This window comes from Alosa alosa, chromosome 14 (genome assembly GCF_017589495.1).
Source record: "Alosa alosa isolate M-15738 ecotype Scorff River chromosome 14, AALO_Geno_1.1, whole genome shotgun sequence".
Taxonomy (NCBI): domain Eukaryota; kingdom Metazoa; phylum Chordata; class Actinopteri; order Clupeiformes; family Clupeidae; genus Alosa; species Alosa alosa.
Genome location: NC_063202.1, coordinates 32,755,157 through 32,772,415, shown reverse-complemented (window position 1 = coordinate 32,772,415; position 17,259 = coordinate 32,755,157). Strand labels below are relative to the sequence as shown.

The following is a 17,259-nucleotide window of genomic DNA, read 5'->3' as shown; positions in this document are numbered from 1 at the left end:
TTCCTGATTCTGGAAGGACCCCTCACAGTAATGGGGTGGTCACATTAATGTCTGTTTTATATCCACATAATGGCGTTGTTCCAGGAGGACACCACATGCATTCAAGTATTTTAATGTATTTAGATTATTTTTTCATTAAATTACAGTCGTTTTAAGATAAGTAATGCTACCCAGAACAGTTGCACCGGTTGGATACATTATAAATAAATAACCAGCTTCTCAAAATAACAGTTAACAAAGAACAAAGTAATTTGTGTAATTTGTGCAATTTTAACAAAGGGGTCATTCCACAACAGTTCAACCAGGGCCCACGCACTTAGGTCTCAAAAAATTCTGAAAAAATTACCAGGTGTACCCAGGAGACACACTGTAAAATTACTCTTATGTAAGATCAATACTTTCCAAGATACAGCCAGTTTTACAGGGGAGGGGTGTCGATTTTGTTCGGCCTCTTTTTTTTTTGTCAAAGTTCACAAGCCCACAGCGCAAGAACTAAACCATAGGAGGCTCAAATTTTGCATGCTGGTACATAAATAGGAATAGTATGTAGCAAAATAGTCACGTTTGGTCTGGATAATCCTGCATGGTCATAGCTGTCCCTCAAAGTTGATACAAATTTTATTGGAGTTTTTGGCTGGGCTCTGTTTAAGCCTTCAGAAGACATATTTGTACTCAACATAGGCTCTTGATTTATTTTCCTTACTGAGATAAGTAGAAACACTCTCACAAAAAGCAATGAACAGAAAACAAATCCCTTCAGGGTCTGAACAGCAGACCTCACAAGTCTGAAAAATAATTTTGGTTATCATTTTCAGAGCACCCAAACACCTTGTGGGAATATACAAAGATTTTTTAAATATGTTTTTCTTTATTCTCCATGATCCCTTCTTTTTGAAAACACCAATTTCACTTGTCTTATGCAAATCTTTCTTTTTTATTTTCCACCCTGAACATGGGCAAAATGCCCCATTGACATCAATATGTTTTTGACAAAAAAAAGAGGCCGAACAAAATCGACAAAAAATAACAAAATGTGCAAATGTGATCAGTCACTACTTGGCAGAGCTGACAACTAGCATTGTTACAAGCCATCCTCCTTGGCTTTAAAAAGATCATTTCAAGGGCCCTTTGGTAATTGCACTGTTTTACTATTGGACCATTAATGCTTATCTTCATGCAGGCTGTCAGACTGTTGACCTGCAGCCTGTTCCGCAAGTCTGTCCTGATATATATACCGAGAGTGAATGAAGTTTAGATCATTTTATAGTTTTGTGTAATATGGATGGAATTTCAGCGCGGAGCGCTTTTTAATTTAGAGGCCGGAGTGGCCACTCTGTTCCGTGAGGCATGCCCACTAATAAAACCAAGACCGTTCAATTTCAAAGATTGGCCATATAGCCGAAGTTCGTTGATGGGGATGGAGTTATCTAAATAATTTAGAAAGCATACGCGTAGGCACGGAAGGGCCTGGACGGGCCTAGGCCTGTCTATTGTTAGTCTTCTTGTCGATTAGACGCATAAAGTCAACACTGTGCTGAGAGCAGGTGGCTGTTTACTCGGCCGCTTCTTCGGTCAAATTCGCGTCAGGTCAATTTAGCTCCCCGGTCCCAAAGAACTAAGAGCATCGGCAATATATTTCACTCAGAACATTTATTTTAAAATACTGCAACACTGAAGTTGTGGTTTCATCCAATACTAAGTAAGGAAATTCAAGCCTGGCCTGGCCAGGTGTGGTTTTGCTGCCAATCACGAGTAATTTTTCTTGTTTGAAAGTAAGCTTAGTGGTTTCATCCAATACTGAGTAAGGATATTCAAGGCAGGCCTGGCCAGGCGCAGTTTCACTGCATTCATATATGCTAATTAGATCCATTAGCACTCTGCGAGCTCTCCACATACGTCATAGTACGGTTCCAACAATTTGTGGCACAGACAAACGCGACATTCGCGGGTTGCAAATTGTCGGCAACTGCCGAAAATGAAGGAGATCTCCGGGCGTTTACGGGGACGAAAATCACACTTTTCACGCAGTGTTCCTGTTCAACATGCACTTAGTTCTTTAAGCGCTTCTTATGCATTATGGTTTGTATAATATTGTTTTATTTCCATTAGGCTATTGATTCATTTGACATTATTGTTTATTATTGATATTCTCCTTAATATAGTCTTACCATGTCATTGTTTTTTATATTATTGATTGAATGGACATTATTGTTTATTATTGCTTTTCCCCTCATTGCTTATTTTATTAGGCTATTTATTGAATTGACATTGTTGTTTATTATTGCTATTCTCCTTGTTATAGTTTGACCAACATTCTAATCTGCTCCCTGTTATATTTTAAATATTATGTTGTTTTTTGTATTTGTGTGTCGCTTTGGACTAAGGCGTCTGCAAAGTCCCATAACCATAACCGACTGTTTATGCGTCTTACAGTGCATTCAGGGCACTGGCAGCTAACGGATGGTGAGGTGATGTTTGCAGTATGTGGGAAAAAAATAAATAGCTTAGAAACGGCATGACATCGCTTAGAGCACCTTTAAGTAGTCTACATAACTGATTGTGCACCCCAATTTTTCTCTGTGCTTCTAATTTTTTTTTACTTGGGAGCACAAATGCTCCTGGAAAATAGTTAAATGTTACTGTAGCACCCTGTGTTTACCCTACCAACACCTTAGCAACCACTTCAAGTACCCTAGCAACGACTTTGCATCCTTCAGAAAATGCATTTCAAGTTACAATCTTTTCACAAGCTCAAAATGACATTAAATTAATGCCATAGTTCATCACTCTTGTATATTTCCCTTTTTCTTGTAAAACCTTTTAAATTATTGAATCAACTTTCCTATGTTCACTTGTAAGATAGACTAGACCATCGTTTCCCAACCTTGGAAACGATGGTTTAGAAATCCGGGGTCGCCTGAGATACTGGATATCTTACAATTGACCAGTGCATTTCATTAAAATATACATACATTTAATAAAGAAATATTAAAAATCCCATGTACAATCTGGCTATATCAAAATAAACTTAGACAGCCCACATTTGCTTGATTGACTTAATCATGCTTGATCAACATTCCAAAGTAGCAAAACAACCACATAAGCTTAGTCAAACGAATTAGCTGCTAGCTTGCTGGACATTTGGGGAAGATCAAAGTCCCACTCTTCTGTTACAACAGAGATGTTGGAAATGATTGGGGTCGCCAACATTTTGTGACATCCAAATAGGATCACCTGCCAAAAAAGGTTGGGAACCCCTGGACTAGCAACGTTAACTTACCTTGTGTGGTTGTTACTGACTCAACACCGTCTGTTATGATCTCTCTAACGTCGTTATCCACTGACTTCATAGTTGTTAGAAAAGCTTAAAGACTTCCCTGACGAAAGAATTATGTTGCACTTTGTGGTGTTAAACTCCCCTAAAATGAGTTTCGGAGAAGATGAATCAAAAGATTAATGTATCCTCTTCACCACGTTACCTCCGCTTCAACCCTCTCTGAATAAGTTAAGTTGCTGTGTGTTTTAGATGTTGCCATAGCAGCTGTATGAGAACTCGCGTTTAGTCTCGCGGGCTTTATTCCAGTGTACCCCCTCTCTCTCTCTCTCTCTCTCTTACACACACATACACACTAGAGTGTGGCTACCCGAGTCGGGTCGGGTTCGGACAAATATTTAGAAATTATAGTTCGGACACATGGGGGCGATATGCATTGGAAGCTTTACATTTAAAAGTGCACCGGTCCATGCATCAGGATGGCAGTCAGATATAAAACACTGCACAATGTTGCTAACGTTAACGTTAACCGGTTTCACACACACGGTATAAAATACACGATGGTAAATATAACATTCAATACCAAAACACTATTATTTACACGATTACTCCTGAAATAACTGCTATTAACTATATAAAAATCATTGTTTGGAGGAAAGGGTTCGCGTGCTGTTGCCGGTTGAAAATGATTTCGCGCTGGTTCGTGCTGCTTATATATTTTTCAGTGAGGCGCGGTGGTTTATGGGATGAGTAGTTCCTTCGCTCGGAAATAAAAATATGTACACAGTCTTGTACCTTTGACTTTTTTTGGACTTTCTCTTCGTTTTTTCACTCGAAATGATATGTTGTATGCTTATGAGTTACGCCGTAGCTGATTAGCCTAAGACATGCTCTAAAACTCTTTAGATACGGATTTTTCCAAAACGTCAGTGTGAGAAATGAATGGGAAATTTACTTCCGGAAACTAAGCTCTCTCGGAAGAGGGGCTGGACTGTGATGCTCTATACTTACAACCGGACCCGCGTCACACAGAGCAGGTTGTTTGCGCCATGCCCCTTTTGAGGGGAAAACATTCCCTCAGAACAAGCCAGAGTGAACCGGTAGACATGTACCAACCACACATCTAAGAACCCTCCTGAGTTTCTTTTGCCTACCATGTCCTCAAAAAAAATCCTGACAGAAGAAAATTATGGCTACAAGCCATAAGAAGAAAGACCCGTATGACACTTCTGGTCACTGGAGTTGGGGTTGTTGCACCACTTCTGGTTAACTAAAAAATGTTGGGTTAAAAAATGGTCTGGGTATTATTAAACCAACATATTGGGTATGATTCTACCCATGGGAATATCAACACAGCGTAGTTAAATTGGACCATACTGGGTACCAATATTGGGTTATAACTATATAAATGGTAAAATTCTGGGTTATCCATGGGTATTAAACCAACAGCAGATTGGGTTATTCTATGGACCAACACCACATTGAGTTATCCTAACCCAATGGTCTGGGTACATTATTAAACCCAGCAGATTGGGTATGATTCTAACCCAAAACGCTGGGTTATATCAACACAACGTTAGTTAAATTGGCACACTATACTGGGTAGAGGTAACCAATATGCTGGGTTATAACTATATAAATGTTGAGTAAAATTCACACAGTATATTGGGTATAGATTCAACCCAAACCACTGGGTTATATCAACAGAACTGCTAGTTAAAATTACCAATTGTCGGGTTTTCTAAACCCAGTATTTGGGTTGCATTGAGAGAAAATGGGCAACAAATAGCCATGCAATGAAATAAAACAGTTCGACATAATTATTTATTTGAGAGTTTACTTTATTTTTGAATGGATAGCCTACTCTAAAAGCAGCATCAGCATGTGATAAGTTACTTCCATGAAGACAGCTAGATTCCACTGTCCATTTGGGGGTCAGCCCTGTCAATCAAAGAAAGAAAAAAGAGTGAATTAATCACTGCTATTGACAGAACTTTACAAAGACTTTCACGAACCATTATCAGTGAATGATGTTGACAAACATTAAAAATCCGGAGACAAAATATTAGCGCAACACACTCGGAAACCATGACCACCTCATGGAGTTGTTTAACAGCAGACTGACAAAACATCGCTCAGTAATAACGTTAGTGGCAGTGATAGTTCTACCGTTAGCTAGCTTATGTTAACACATTCAGTTAGTTAAATTTAAGTTGTCTGTAACATTAATGTTACCACCAAAAACCACCCAGTAAGTTACATGGCTATAATATGAAGCTACCCTGAATGAATTAATATGTTGTTTGGCATGATGATTACTGTACGTGTGAAGAGACTACTTCGACTGTATGTATGCAGCACTACCACGAAGCATTTAATTAACGTTAGCATACCAACCGTCTGCTAACGTTAACCTAGCCAGCTGTTGGTATGCTAACTTTAGTTCGTTGTAAAAGTTTGTTTTGTTTCTGTTCAGCAGTTCATACCCAGTGAACACAGAACTATGTTTTTAAGAGCCTGTCTTTGTGTAGATTTAACATTAACATGAGCAGTAATTGTAAGTTAATGTTAGCTATCGTTAGCTGGCTTGAATGACACAATTCTTAACCTGTTCTGCTAGGCTGAACGAAATTGGCAGGCAGAATATCCATTCATATCAATGAAGGGTATCTGGGTGGACTTGTAAAATCCGCCTGAATAATAATAATAAAAAAGTTAAAAGCAGATACATACCTTCCAAAATCGCCCGATTTCCACTGCATGTTGACAGCTGCTGGACTGCATGGACGGTTGAAAGAATAACGATTTCCCCAGAACTCTCAAATAACTATGCAACTGTGTTAAAGTTACCCTGGTGCTGGGTAGTGTGCTCACGTCAGGTGGGGGAGAGGAGGGGCGCTGTCCTAAACTATCAACCCAACAAGCTGGGTTACAGAAAATAACCCAACATGAGTAAAAACAACCCCACACAATGACCCAACAGTTTGAACTCAGCGTTTGGGTTGAGAAAATAACCCAGCATTTTTTAGAGTGTTCGTAGCCTACTCAGGAGACTGAAGGGACATGTCTTTTATATTAATTGAATTAAGCTTTTGTAGGTATCTTTCACGGTCAACGACCGGCAAAGTGGCTATGTATTGAGTGGTCATATTGATTTGTGGTATTTTTTGTTATTATTTACTCCTGCGATTTCTGTACGAATTACGTTTATTGACCCTAATTTGCGTTGGAGTTAATGAGAGGGGTTGTTTGTTTTCCCCCCGAAAGGGGCGGTAACGTTTGTCACGAGTCAAGTTCCCGGATGTACCGGTCTAACGTATAGCGGAGTATACCTGGAAAAGTTTCATAAAGTCAGGGCTGCCAACTCTCACGCATTGGCCGTGAGACACACACATTTGATTAGTTTCACACGCTCACACGACACCCCCCGCCCCGATTTCTCACGCTGAAGTGTCAACCCGGTCGGTCAAATGCCTGAAAGATGAGTTTATAGATCTACCTGTTGTACGTAGTAGGCTACTGTTGAGCCACTTATTGCAAGCCGATTGAGCATTTATTCTGATATCTTGATATCAGGCATAGTTGTCATGTACATGTAAGCCATTTTTGTCAACTAGTTAACTAGTGAGCTATGTTTGTGAACTAGTTAACTAGTGAGGGCCAACATATGCACACTAGTTAACTAGTGGGAGCCAAAAGGCTCACTAGTTAACTAGTGAACACATTTTAGCTTCACTAGTTAACTAGTGAGAGCCAGAAATGCCGACTAGTTAACTAGTAAAGGCCAAAATGCATACCAGTCAGCTAGTTGAAGGCGTTTGGGTGTCACTAGTTAACTAGTGACAGCCAAAAATGTGCACATGTTTACTAGTGAAGGCAAAACACCTCACTAGTTAACTAGTTGCAGTAGGTCAATGTCACTAGTTAACTAGTGAACCATAAATGGCTGACTAGCTAGCTAGGTGATGTAGGCTCACTAGTTAACTAGTTGATGCATCATTTGTCCAAACTAGTTAACTAGTGAGGTCATACATGTATACTAGTAAACTAGCCTAGTTCAAGACAAAATTCACACTAGTCAACTAGTGGCGCAGAATTCAAATTAGGAGGCAGAGAATTCCGGTAATTGAGGCTTTCTATTGGCTCCCTATGTCCAAATAGAACATGACAACCAATCACATTGCAGAATTTCACAAAATCCCACCCACAACATTTGCATGTGGCACACAAGTTAACATGCTGGCCAAAGGAACTCTAGCTAGTAAACTAGTGGCTTCAGTGTGACACTTACATGTAAACTAGTGAAGGCAGAACTGCTCACTAGTTAACTAGTGAAGACACAAATGCCCACTAGTTAACTAGTAAGGTCTAAAAAGTGTCACTAGTTTACTAGTGTGCACCAAAACAGCCATTAGTGAACTAGTGATGGCAATTTCCATTCGACTAGTTAACTAGTGAGGTGCAAAAAGTGTCACTAGTTTACTAGTGTGCCCCAAAATGCCCACTAGTTAACTAGTGAAGGCCATTTCAGCCCCACTAGTTAACTAGTGAGATGCCAAAATGGTCATTTGTTAACATGTAAAGGCCAAAATACCCACTAGTTTACTAGTGAGGGTGTTGTGGGCCTTACTAGTTAACTAGTGGCATGCATAATTTGTTAACTAGTTACACCTAAAAACACAAACAAGCTGACCGTTTTTGTCCACTAGTTAACTAGTGGAACAATTTAAGTCTCACTAGTTTGCATGTGTGGCAGTGAAGCAGCTCACTAGTTAACTAGTGCGCACAAGACACACACTAGTGGCTGTTTTTGGAGCTATCTAGTTCACTAGTAATGCAAAAGGTACTGTTACTAGTTAACTAGTGAAACATTGGCCTTCACTAGTTAACTAGTTGACATGTTTGGCCTTACTAGTTTACTAGTAATGGAACAGGACATGCTCACTAGTTAACTAGTCTGCATTATTAATGCCTTTCACTAGCTTATAGAGGGCATTTTGAGCCTTACATGTAGCTAGTGAAGACAAAACACTGTCCATAATGAACTAGCAGGAGAAAAATGCCCCTCACACTAGTAAACTAGTGGAATTTGAATAAATACACAAACGGCTGGCATTTTGTGCAACTAGTTAACTAGTGGGACATAACATTGGCCACTAGTTAACTAGTGCGCAATGTCGCACTTGCATGCAAATGAAGAAGGATTTTGATTGGTCCATTTAGGACTCAGAAACCTAGAAAACATGGCTGACTTCGTCCAGGCTGTTCTAAGAGCAAACTTTATAAACTAAGATCGTTTGAGCATAAAAATATGTTTTGATAACATGTCTAGTGACAAAGTTGTGGTATATTGCTGTAATCTTCATTCAGTTAATGTCTACAATCTTTAGTTTTTCAGTTATTAGTCTGAAAATCGCGATAAAACTGGAGGCATTTGTATATGGTTGCCTAGCAACAAAACGTTTCAGTAACATTGATGATAGCATTGCTGATGTGGCAAGACTAGCGCAAGTGGTTAAGCAGCAGGAGATCATGTGGGAGCAGGGTTCAATTCCTTAGAAGTGCATGAAGTTTTTTCTTGAGCTTTTAATTACTTTTGAAACCATGTGCAGTTAATGTGTACAATCTTTTGTTTTTCAGTTATTAATCAGAAAAGCGCGACTGAATGGATACATATATGTCTGTGGTTGCCTAGCAACAATAAACAAAGAATAATATTAAAGGTGCGATTTTTAGGATTGTTACCGAACGTTCTGCAGGCCAAAATCAAAACACTGGTGAACGTTCTCAAGACTACCACACGCGAGCCTCTTCTGGGTTGCCAGATGTAATGAAGACTTAGCTAACGTTAGTTGACCTGCAGCTGCTTTAACGTTTCTCCAACCATGACCCAGCTACACATTACGGAAACAGTGAAAACAAAAAATACCTCTCTAACCAACGTAACATATTAGCTGAATAGCAGATGAAGTTTAGCCTAGGCTACCTGTTGTGGAGAAATATGGCCAGCTCTGCGTCACACTTGATATTCTTCGTTTGACGAAGACGTCACCATCTCAGGAAGCTCCTCCGATGTCCACTTAATTTGTTTATTGTTTTAATTTTGGAAATTTGCCTGCTTCTCGTAGGCGTTCAGGACTACAACTGACAGCTGTTGACAGTTGGCCTTTGCTAATTTGGCAACCCAAATAGGAGGACGCGCTAGCCCATTATTAATACGCTATTCTAGAATTAATCGTTCAAAACATAAACGAAAATTCTAAGACATTCCGCCCGTAACTCATTTTTTTTTTCATGGGTTTTACGGGGTTTTACAGGTTAGAGTAATGTTGTCAAATAAGCCATTACTTCAATTCATCGTGTTTCCTTACTCTCTGACAACATATGGTGATCATTTTTGGAATGGTTACAGTTTATTTTCCATTATTTCCTACATACTGGACCTTTAAAATCGATCCCTTGAATCTTTGGTGTGGATCACTAAGAGCTCACTTGTTAAAGCATGGGGTTTCCCTGTTATTATTAAAAAACATTTTGACAGAATATGAGACTGCATACTGCAGGCTCTGCTTTACTATCTATACTGAAGTACCGTTGCAGAGCAGTGTGTCACTTTAGCCACTATGGGCACCCATCAGGACCTGATCGCGAGGCTATGAACAGTAAATTTACATTTAGACTGGGTGTGATTCTTACATAATACCCAATAGGAGTCTTCTACCCACCCTCTCATTAGAATTTGCATAATAGCCGTTACAGGCACTAGTTAAGTAGTGAGCTGCTTCACTGCCACACATGCAAACTAGTGAGACTTCAATTGTTCCACTAGTTAACTAGTGGACAAAAACGGTCAGCTTGTTTCTCTTTTTAGGTGTAACTAGTGAACAAAATAAACATGCCAATGGTTAACCAGTAAGGCCTACAACACCCTCACTAGTAAACTAGAGGGTATTTTTGCCTTTACATGTTAACAAGTGACCATTTTGGCATCTCACTAGTTAACTAGTGGGGCTGAAATAGCCTTCACTAGTTCACTAGTGGGCGTTTTGGAGCACACTAGTAAACTAGTGACACTTTTTGCACCTCACTAGTTAACTAGTCGAATGGAAATTGCCATCACTAGTTTACTAGTAATAATAATATAATAAATAATAATAATAATAATAATAAAGCTTTATTTGTATAGCACCTTTCATACACAGAATGCAGCTCAAAGTGCTTTACATTTGAAGCATGTAACACAATAATAGTCAGTCAGTCATTATCAATCACTTTTCTTTGCTGTTTATGTTATACTCAGCAACATATCAAAAATATATAGAAAATGACGCCATAAGACTGGCAGCCTTAACCCTCTTACCCCCCACAAGCACGCCATATGGCAACTGTGGCAAGGAAAAACTCCCATATTCCAGGAAGAAACCTTGAGCAGAACCTGACTTAATAGGGGGAGCCCATCTGCTTCTGGCTGGCTGCGCCCTCCAATAGTAGCAGATGTAGAATAATCTGAAAATGTAGTCTACAGGATAAGATGAGTTAACTAAAAGCTTTCCTGTACAGGTATGTTTTCAGATCTTTTTTTTAAAAATTTTACTGAACTTCGCCTGCTTGATGTACAGAGGCAGGGTGTTCCATAGTTTGGGGGCATAATGGATAAACGCAGCTTCTCCACTTTGTTTGTGGAGCACTTTGGGTAATGATTAAAAGATTAGAATTGGATGATCTAAGTTTCCTTTGTGGTTGATAAGATATTAAAAGCTCAGAGATATGAAGGTGCTATGCCATTCAGAGCTTTGTAAGTAATTAACATAACCTTAAAATCAATTCTATAGGAAATAGGGAGCCAGTGCAGTTCAGCCAACACAGGGGTGATGTGTTCTCTCTTCTTAGTCTTAGTTAAAAGTCTAGCCACAGAGTTCTGTATGAGTGCCAATTTCTTTAGATGTTTTTTTGGGAAGACCAGTGAAAAGTGCATTGCAGTAGTCTAACCTGCTAGTGATAAAGGCGTGAATTAGTTTTTCTGCATCTTGTTGAGTTAAAAAGGGCCGCACTTTGGCAATGTTTCTCAAGTGGAAATAGGCTGTCTGAGTAACTTTACTGATATGGGGCTTAAAACTTAACTCTGCATCTAAGATGACACCGAGGCTTGTTACTTTTGGTTTGACCTGGTGTGCCAAGTTCCCCAGATTACTAAGAATAATATCTCGCTTTAGTTTTGGTCCAACCAGAAGTACCTCTGTTTTGTCATCATTTAGTTTCAAAAAGTTTTTGCTCATCCACTGATTAATGGAGGTTAGGCATGCAGTGAGGGAGCAAAGGCCATCTGGGTTAGTTGGCTCCACAGAAAGATACAATTGGGTATCATCTGCGTGAGCTGTGGAAGTTTACATTATGCTGACTTATGATGACGTTTCCCAATGGAAGCATATATAGAGAAAATAGCAGGGGACCAAGGCAGCTCCCCTGGGCCACACCAAAAGGCAAGTCATGTTTTTCAGATACATGATCTCCTAGACTGATATAAAAAATCTCTGCCAGTAATGTAGGTTTGAAACCAGTTTAGAGCATTATCAGAGAGACCCACCCACTTCAAGTAAGGCGTGAATTAGGATGCTATGATCAATGGTGTCAAATGCCGCACTCAAATCCAGAAGAATAAGGATTGAGACTTTGTTTGAGTCGGTAGCTAGTCTCAGATCATTGACTATCTTTACTAGAGCCGTTTCTGTGCTGTGATTTGATCTAAAACCTGATTGGAATTTTTCAAGGATACTGTTTTCGTTGAGGAAGGTATTTAACTGATTGCAAACAACTTTTTTCAAGTACTTTGCTCAAAAAACGATAGATTTGATATAGGCCTGTAGTTGCTCAGATTGGTATGGTCAAGATTTGACTTTTTTAAGTAAAGGTTTCACAACAGCGGTTTTAAAAGCAGTTGGAAATATACCTGTTTCTAATGAGGTATTTATTACCTTGAGAAAAAAAGGGAGCTAAGCCATCATATACTTTTTTTTGAGGAATGTAGTAGGGATTGGATCTAAAACACATGTTGAGGAGCCGGTTTGAGTTATAATTTTACCAAGCTCAGATTGAGTAATAGTGCTAAAGGACCTTAATTTTGGGGGGGCTGTTTTTGGGTGTACTATCAAACATATTACTTGTGTTACCAATAGCCTCCCTTATAGAAATGACTTTGTTTTTGAAGAAGTCTGCAAATTCTTCGCATCTTAGAGAGGATGCCTGACTGAGTGTATCAAAAGGTGTTTGATGCAATAGCCTATCAATGGTAGAGAACAACACCCTAGAGTTTCCACTGTTTTCAGCAATTACCTTAGAGAAGTGGTTCCTCCTCTCATTCGAATAGCTCTATTATAATTTGCAATTTTTTTTCTTTTTAGAATGGCACGGTGAACCTGTAACTTAGTTTTTTCTCCATGTTCTCTCAGCTTTCCTACATGATCTTTTTAGATCATGGATATTTTCGTTCATCCAAGGTGTCAGTTTGCTACAGGGCCTTTTTTTAGTCTTTAAGGGTGCCACTCTGTCAAGCAGAGCGCCTAATTCACGATTAAGAGCCTCTACCATTTGATCAATGTTTTGGTGCACACTAGTAAACTAGTGACACTTTTTAGACCTCACTAGTTAAGTAGTGGGCATTTGTGTCTTCACTAGTTAACTAGTGAGCAGTTCTGCCTTCACTAGTTTACATGTAAGTGTCACATTGAAGCCACTAGTTTACTAGTTAAAGTTTCTTTGGCCAGCATGTTAACTTGTGTGCCACATGCAAATGTTGTGGGTGGGATTTTGTGAAATTCTGCGCTGTGATTGGTTGTCATGTTCTATTTGGACATAGGGAGCCAATAGAAAGCCTCAATTTCCAGAGTCCTCCGCCTCCTAATTTTAATTCTGCGCCACTAGCTGACTAGTGTGAATTTAGTTAGTTTACTAGTATACATTTATGACCTCACTAGTTAACTAGTTTGGACAAAGGATGCATCAACTAGTTAACTAGTGAGCCTGCTGCCATCACCTAGCTAGCTAGTAAGCCATTTATGGTTCACTAGTTAACTAGTGACATTGACCTACTCCAAATAGTTAACTAGTGAGGAGTTTTGCCTTCACTAGTAAACATGTGCACATTTTTGGCTGTCACTAGTTAACTAGTGAGACCCAAAAGCCTTCAACTAGCTGACTGGTATGCATTTTGGCCTTTACTAGTTAACTAGTGGACATTTCTGGCTCTCACTAGTTAACTAGTGAAGCTAATATGTGTTCACTAGTTAACTAGTGGGCATTTATGCTGTCACTAGCTAACTATTGTGCACAAACATGGCTCACTAGTTAACTAGTTGACAAAAATGGCTTGCATGTTGGCCTGATATCAAGATATCAGAATAAATGCTCAAGCGGCTGGCCAAATTACATAGAAGTTAACAAGTGGGAATTTGACATTCAGTAGTCAGCTAGTAAACATTTTTGTACCTTACTAGTTGACTAGTAAAATATAGAAGTCTTTAAACTAGTTAACTAGTGGACACTGAAATGTGCACTAGTTAACTAGTTTAAAGACTTCTATATTTGAGGGCGGGACATCCGGGTTTTGAACTTGTCATCAATGGAGTTTGACAGGTTGTTTGAATGCTGCGGGGTGTTTTTGTATAAGTCATGTGTCTGGGGGAGGGGTTTTTTGCGTGTGTGTGTGTGTGTGTGTGTCTCTCATGTGCTGGGGATGCGCGGTGTGTGTCATGAGGTGATCATGGGGTGTGTGTTGGTTTTGTGTGTGTGTGTGTGTGTGTGTGTGTGTGTGTGTGTGTGTGTGTGTCTGTGTGGAGATAGTGAATTTGACAGTTTTGTAGGTTTTAGTGTAATTTTTTGTACTTTTTATGATCATTTTGTATGTTTTTTTAGGCATTTCGTGTTTTTTGGCCAGGGGTGGGGGCTTGTGTGTGTGTGTGTGTGTGTGTGTGTGCGCGTCCAGGGGTGTGTGTGTGCATGGTGTGCATGTGTGTGCGTGTGTATGTGTGTGGGTCTCTCATGTGCTGGGGATGCGTGGTGTGTGTCATGAGGTGATCATGGGGTGGAGGTTGTACACGGATGTGATGGTCATGGGTGCGCGTGTGTCCAGGGGTGGGGGTGTACACGGATGTATAGGTCATGGTCAGTGTCCTGTTGGGGATGTCCTGGGAGTGTCATGCGCGAGCCATTATGAGCGGTGCTGTTAGGGAAAATAAAAGTATGGGTAAAGATAGCAAAGTAAGCATGGCTATGCGGGTCCTAGTAACGAGCGGCTAAGTGGGGCCCCTAAGAGAAAACATTAAGAGAAATCATTAAGAAAAGACACAAGAGAAAGCTATAGGCATCTGTTGAGTATGGATGCTTTTGAATTTGGCGGGGGTGCTTTTGTATGAGTCATGTGTCTGGGGGATGTCTGTGTGTGTGTGTGTGTGTGTGTGTGTGTGACCATGGGAGTGTTATGCCTAGACAATTATCAAAAATCAAAAATGATCCAAAAAATATGTCTGTATAAAAAAAGGTTGGCATCAACAGAGTTTTAAATTCAAATTCATCAAGATTTTCATCAAGTCATTGAAAAGAATAAAATGTATCAGACAGCAGAGCGGTGGAGAGAGGGCAGGGGCTGGGCCAAAGGTCTGTGCGTGTGTGTGTGTGTATGTGTGGAGAGGGGAAGAGAGAGAGAGGAGGGGGTTTGTATGACTGTATGTATGCTTCAAGTTTTAGTGATATGAACCTGAATAAAAGAATCAAGGATGTGATGATGCCAAGAGCCTAAAATGGTTTCAGTCATGTGTCTGTGAACTAAAATAAAAAATAAATCCTACATTTAAGCTGAACTTTAAGGTTCAGGGTCATGCATGTCTAATGTCATGGCTCCAGGGCCCTGAGGGAGTAGGTTGTGTGTGTGTGTGTGTGAGGTTGAAATGTTTAGTCATGTTTATGTTTTTAGGATTATTAAACTGAATGTATCAAGAACCTTCTTTCATATATGTTTCTGTGAACTAGAAGAAAAAATAAATCATAAATGTAATGTTCTGGGTAGGCGTGTCTAACGCCATGGCTCCAGGGGCCTGAAGGGTAGGTTGCAAGTGTGTGTGTGTGTGTGTGTGTGTGTGTGTGTGTGTGTGTGTGGAGAGGGGAAGAGAAAAGAAAAGAGAGAGAGGGTCTATGTATAGGTACTTTATGCTGAAGGATGGGTGTCTGTGTGTGTGTTTATGAATAAAGATTGGGGAGGGGAGACTTGCTGTACTGTAGGAACGTGGTGGAGCTATTGATCAATCTAATTATCCATCCAATGATCTGTAGACCGGTCACTGGAATTCATTTAACACTCATATTGTAACTTCATATGGACTTTGCACTCAGAGACCACCTCCTTTTTAAGTTTGTGAAGTTAATGAATATTTTTTTACTGTTTTATCATTTATCATTGCTGTTCAGACCCTGAAGGAATTTATTTTTATTGCTTTTTGTGAGAGTGTTTCTACTTATCTCAGTAAGGAAAATAAATCAAGAGTCTATGTTAGTCCATGCAGGATCATCCAGACCAAGTGTGATGATTTTTCTACATACTATTCTTATTTATGTACCAGCAAGCAAAATTTGAGCCTCCTACATGGTTTAGTTATTGCGCTGTGGGCTTGTGAACTTTGACAAAAAAAAGAGGCCGACCAAAATCGACACCCCCCTCCCCCTGTAAAATAGGCTGTATCTTGGAAAGTATAGATTTTACATAAGAGTAATTTTACAGTGTGTCTCCTGGATAACATAGGTACACCTGGTGATTTTTTCAGAATTTTTTGAGACCTAAGTGCGTGGGCCCTGGTTCAATTGACGTGGAATGACCCACAAGCAATGTTGCTCAAATCTCATCTGATAAATACATGTGGTCCTTGTCTTTCTTCACATGTGCCTACAGTTATCTCTTCCTCAGTGCTATATTGCCTTCATTTTCTGTTGCTGACTAGGGCTTGACGGTTGCTCTGTGTTTAGGCCTGATGGTTGAGTTGACAGTTATGCAGCTACAGTAGGTGTCTTTACACCTTATCATTGTGTCTGATCAATTGGGTTCTGGCGGTAGTATTTTGGAAGTATTTTGGAAAACATGTGATTTCTACATCACAGAAGTAGAGAGATATGTTTAGTGTTTTCTAAATCAATGTTTGTAGCGAAAAGTCATATTGTTGTAACATTACATAATACAGTCTAGTTTTGAATGAAACACCAATGTATGGCATTCAGCTAGTCATTCCAATTGAGCATTCCATTTACCTAATTGTTTTTTACTACTGTGAAAAAAGGAAAACAGGGTTTGTCACAGTTAGTGATCCGTGGTATTACGTTGAACTGATATATTTTACCTCCTCAATGAATTTATCTGACAGAATCATGTGTAAGTGCAGCTAAGTACTGAACCAGGTAAGCAATTGATCCTATGGCAAGTTTTGGTGTCGTCGTTTCATGGTACTCCCATGAGCCTTTTCCCAGAATACATAGGTTTTTATCAAAGCAGTTATGCTAAGAGAACAGTAGAATTTGATGCAGGATTGTGTCTTATGTTATGCTTTGAGAAGAAGTTTGTTGAGAAGTTTTGTTCCTCGACATACAGTATAATGGAAGTGAATAAGAGAATGCTGAGGCCTGACCTATTCATGTGGTTTGTCAAGGCTTCAAGCAGTTTTGTCTTTGTCTATTTTGTCTCAGATATTTTACCTTGCCGTAGTAAATACTTTTCAAGGCTTTTCAATACTTTTCAGCCAAATAGCAAGACTGGTTTTCTGCCTGAGAGACGCTGCCCTCTATGCTAAGTGCACAATATTCCCTATTACAACTTTTGTTTGCCTGAATATCTATCCTCAGTAGGCCTATATACTATAAACTTAATGTTCATGGGATTTAAAATGAAGTCAATCCTATTTTTTACAATGTGGTTATAGTAGTGCAAATATGTGCTGATGTTTTGCTCCTTG

The 17,259-nt window shown here is 39.5% G+C and overlaps 1 protein-coding gene across 1 annotated transcript in view; it reads right to left on the bottom strand.

Annotated features, from left to right (window-relative positions):
• dnaaf1 (dynein axonemal assembly factor 1) overlaps positions 1-3,527 on the bottom strand; it is a 72,106-nt gene extending 68,579 nt beyond the window's left edge. Inside the window, exon 1 of the mRNA XM_048263546.1 lies at positions 3,281-3,527. Coding sequence (XP_048119503.1) covers positions 3,281-3,350 — 70 coding nt within the window. The 5' untranslated portion in view covers positions 3,351-3,527. The remainder of the gene's footprint in view (positions 1-3,280) is intronic.
• Between the last annotated feature and the right edge of the window lie 13,732 nt (positions 3,528-17,259).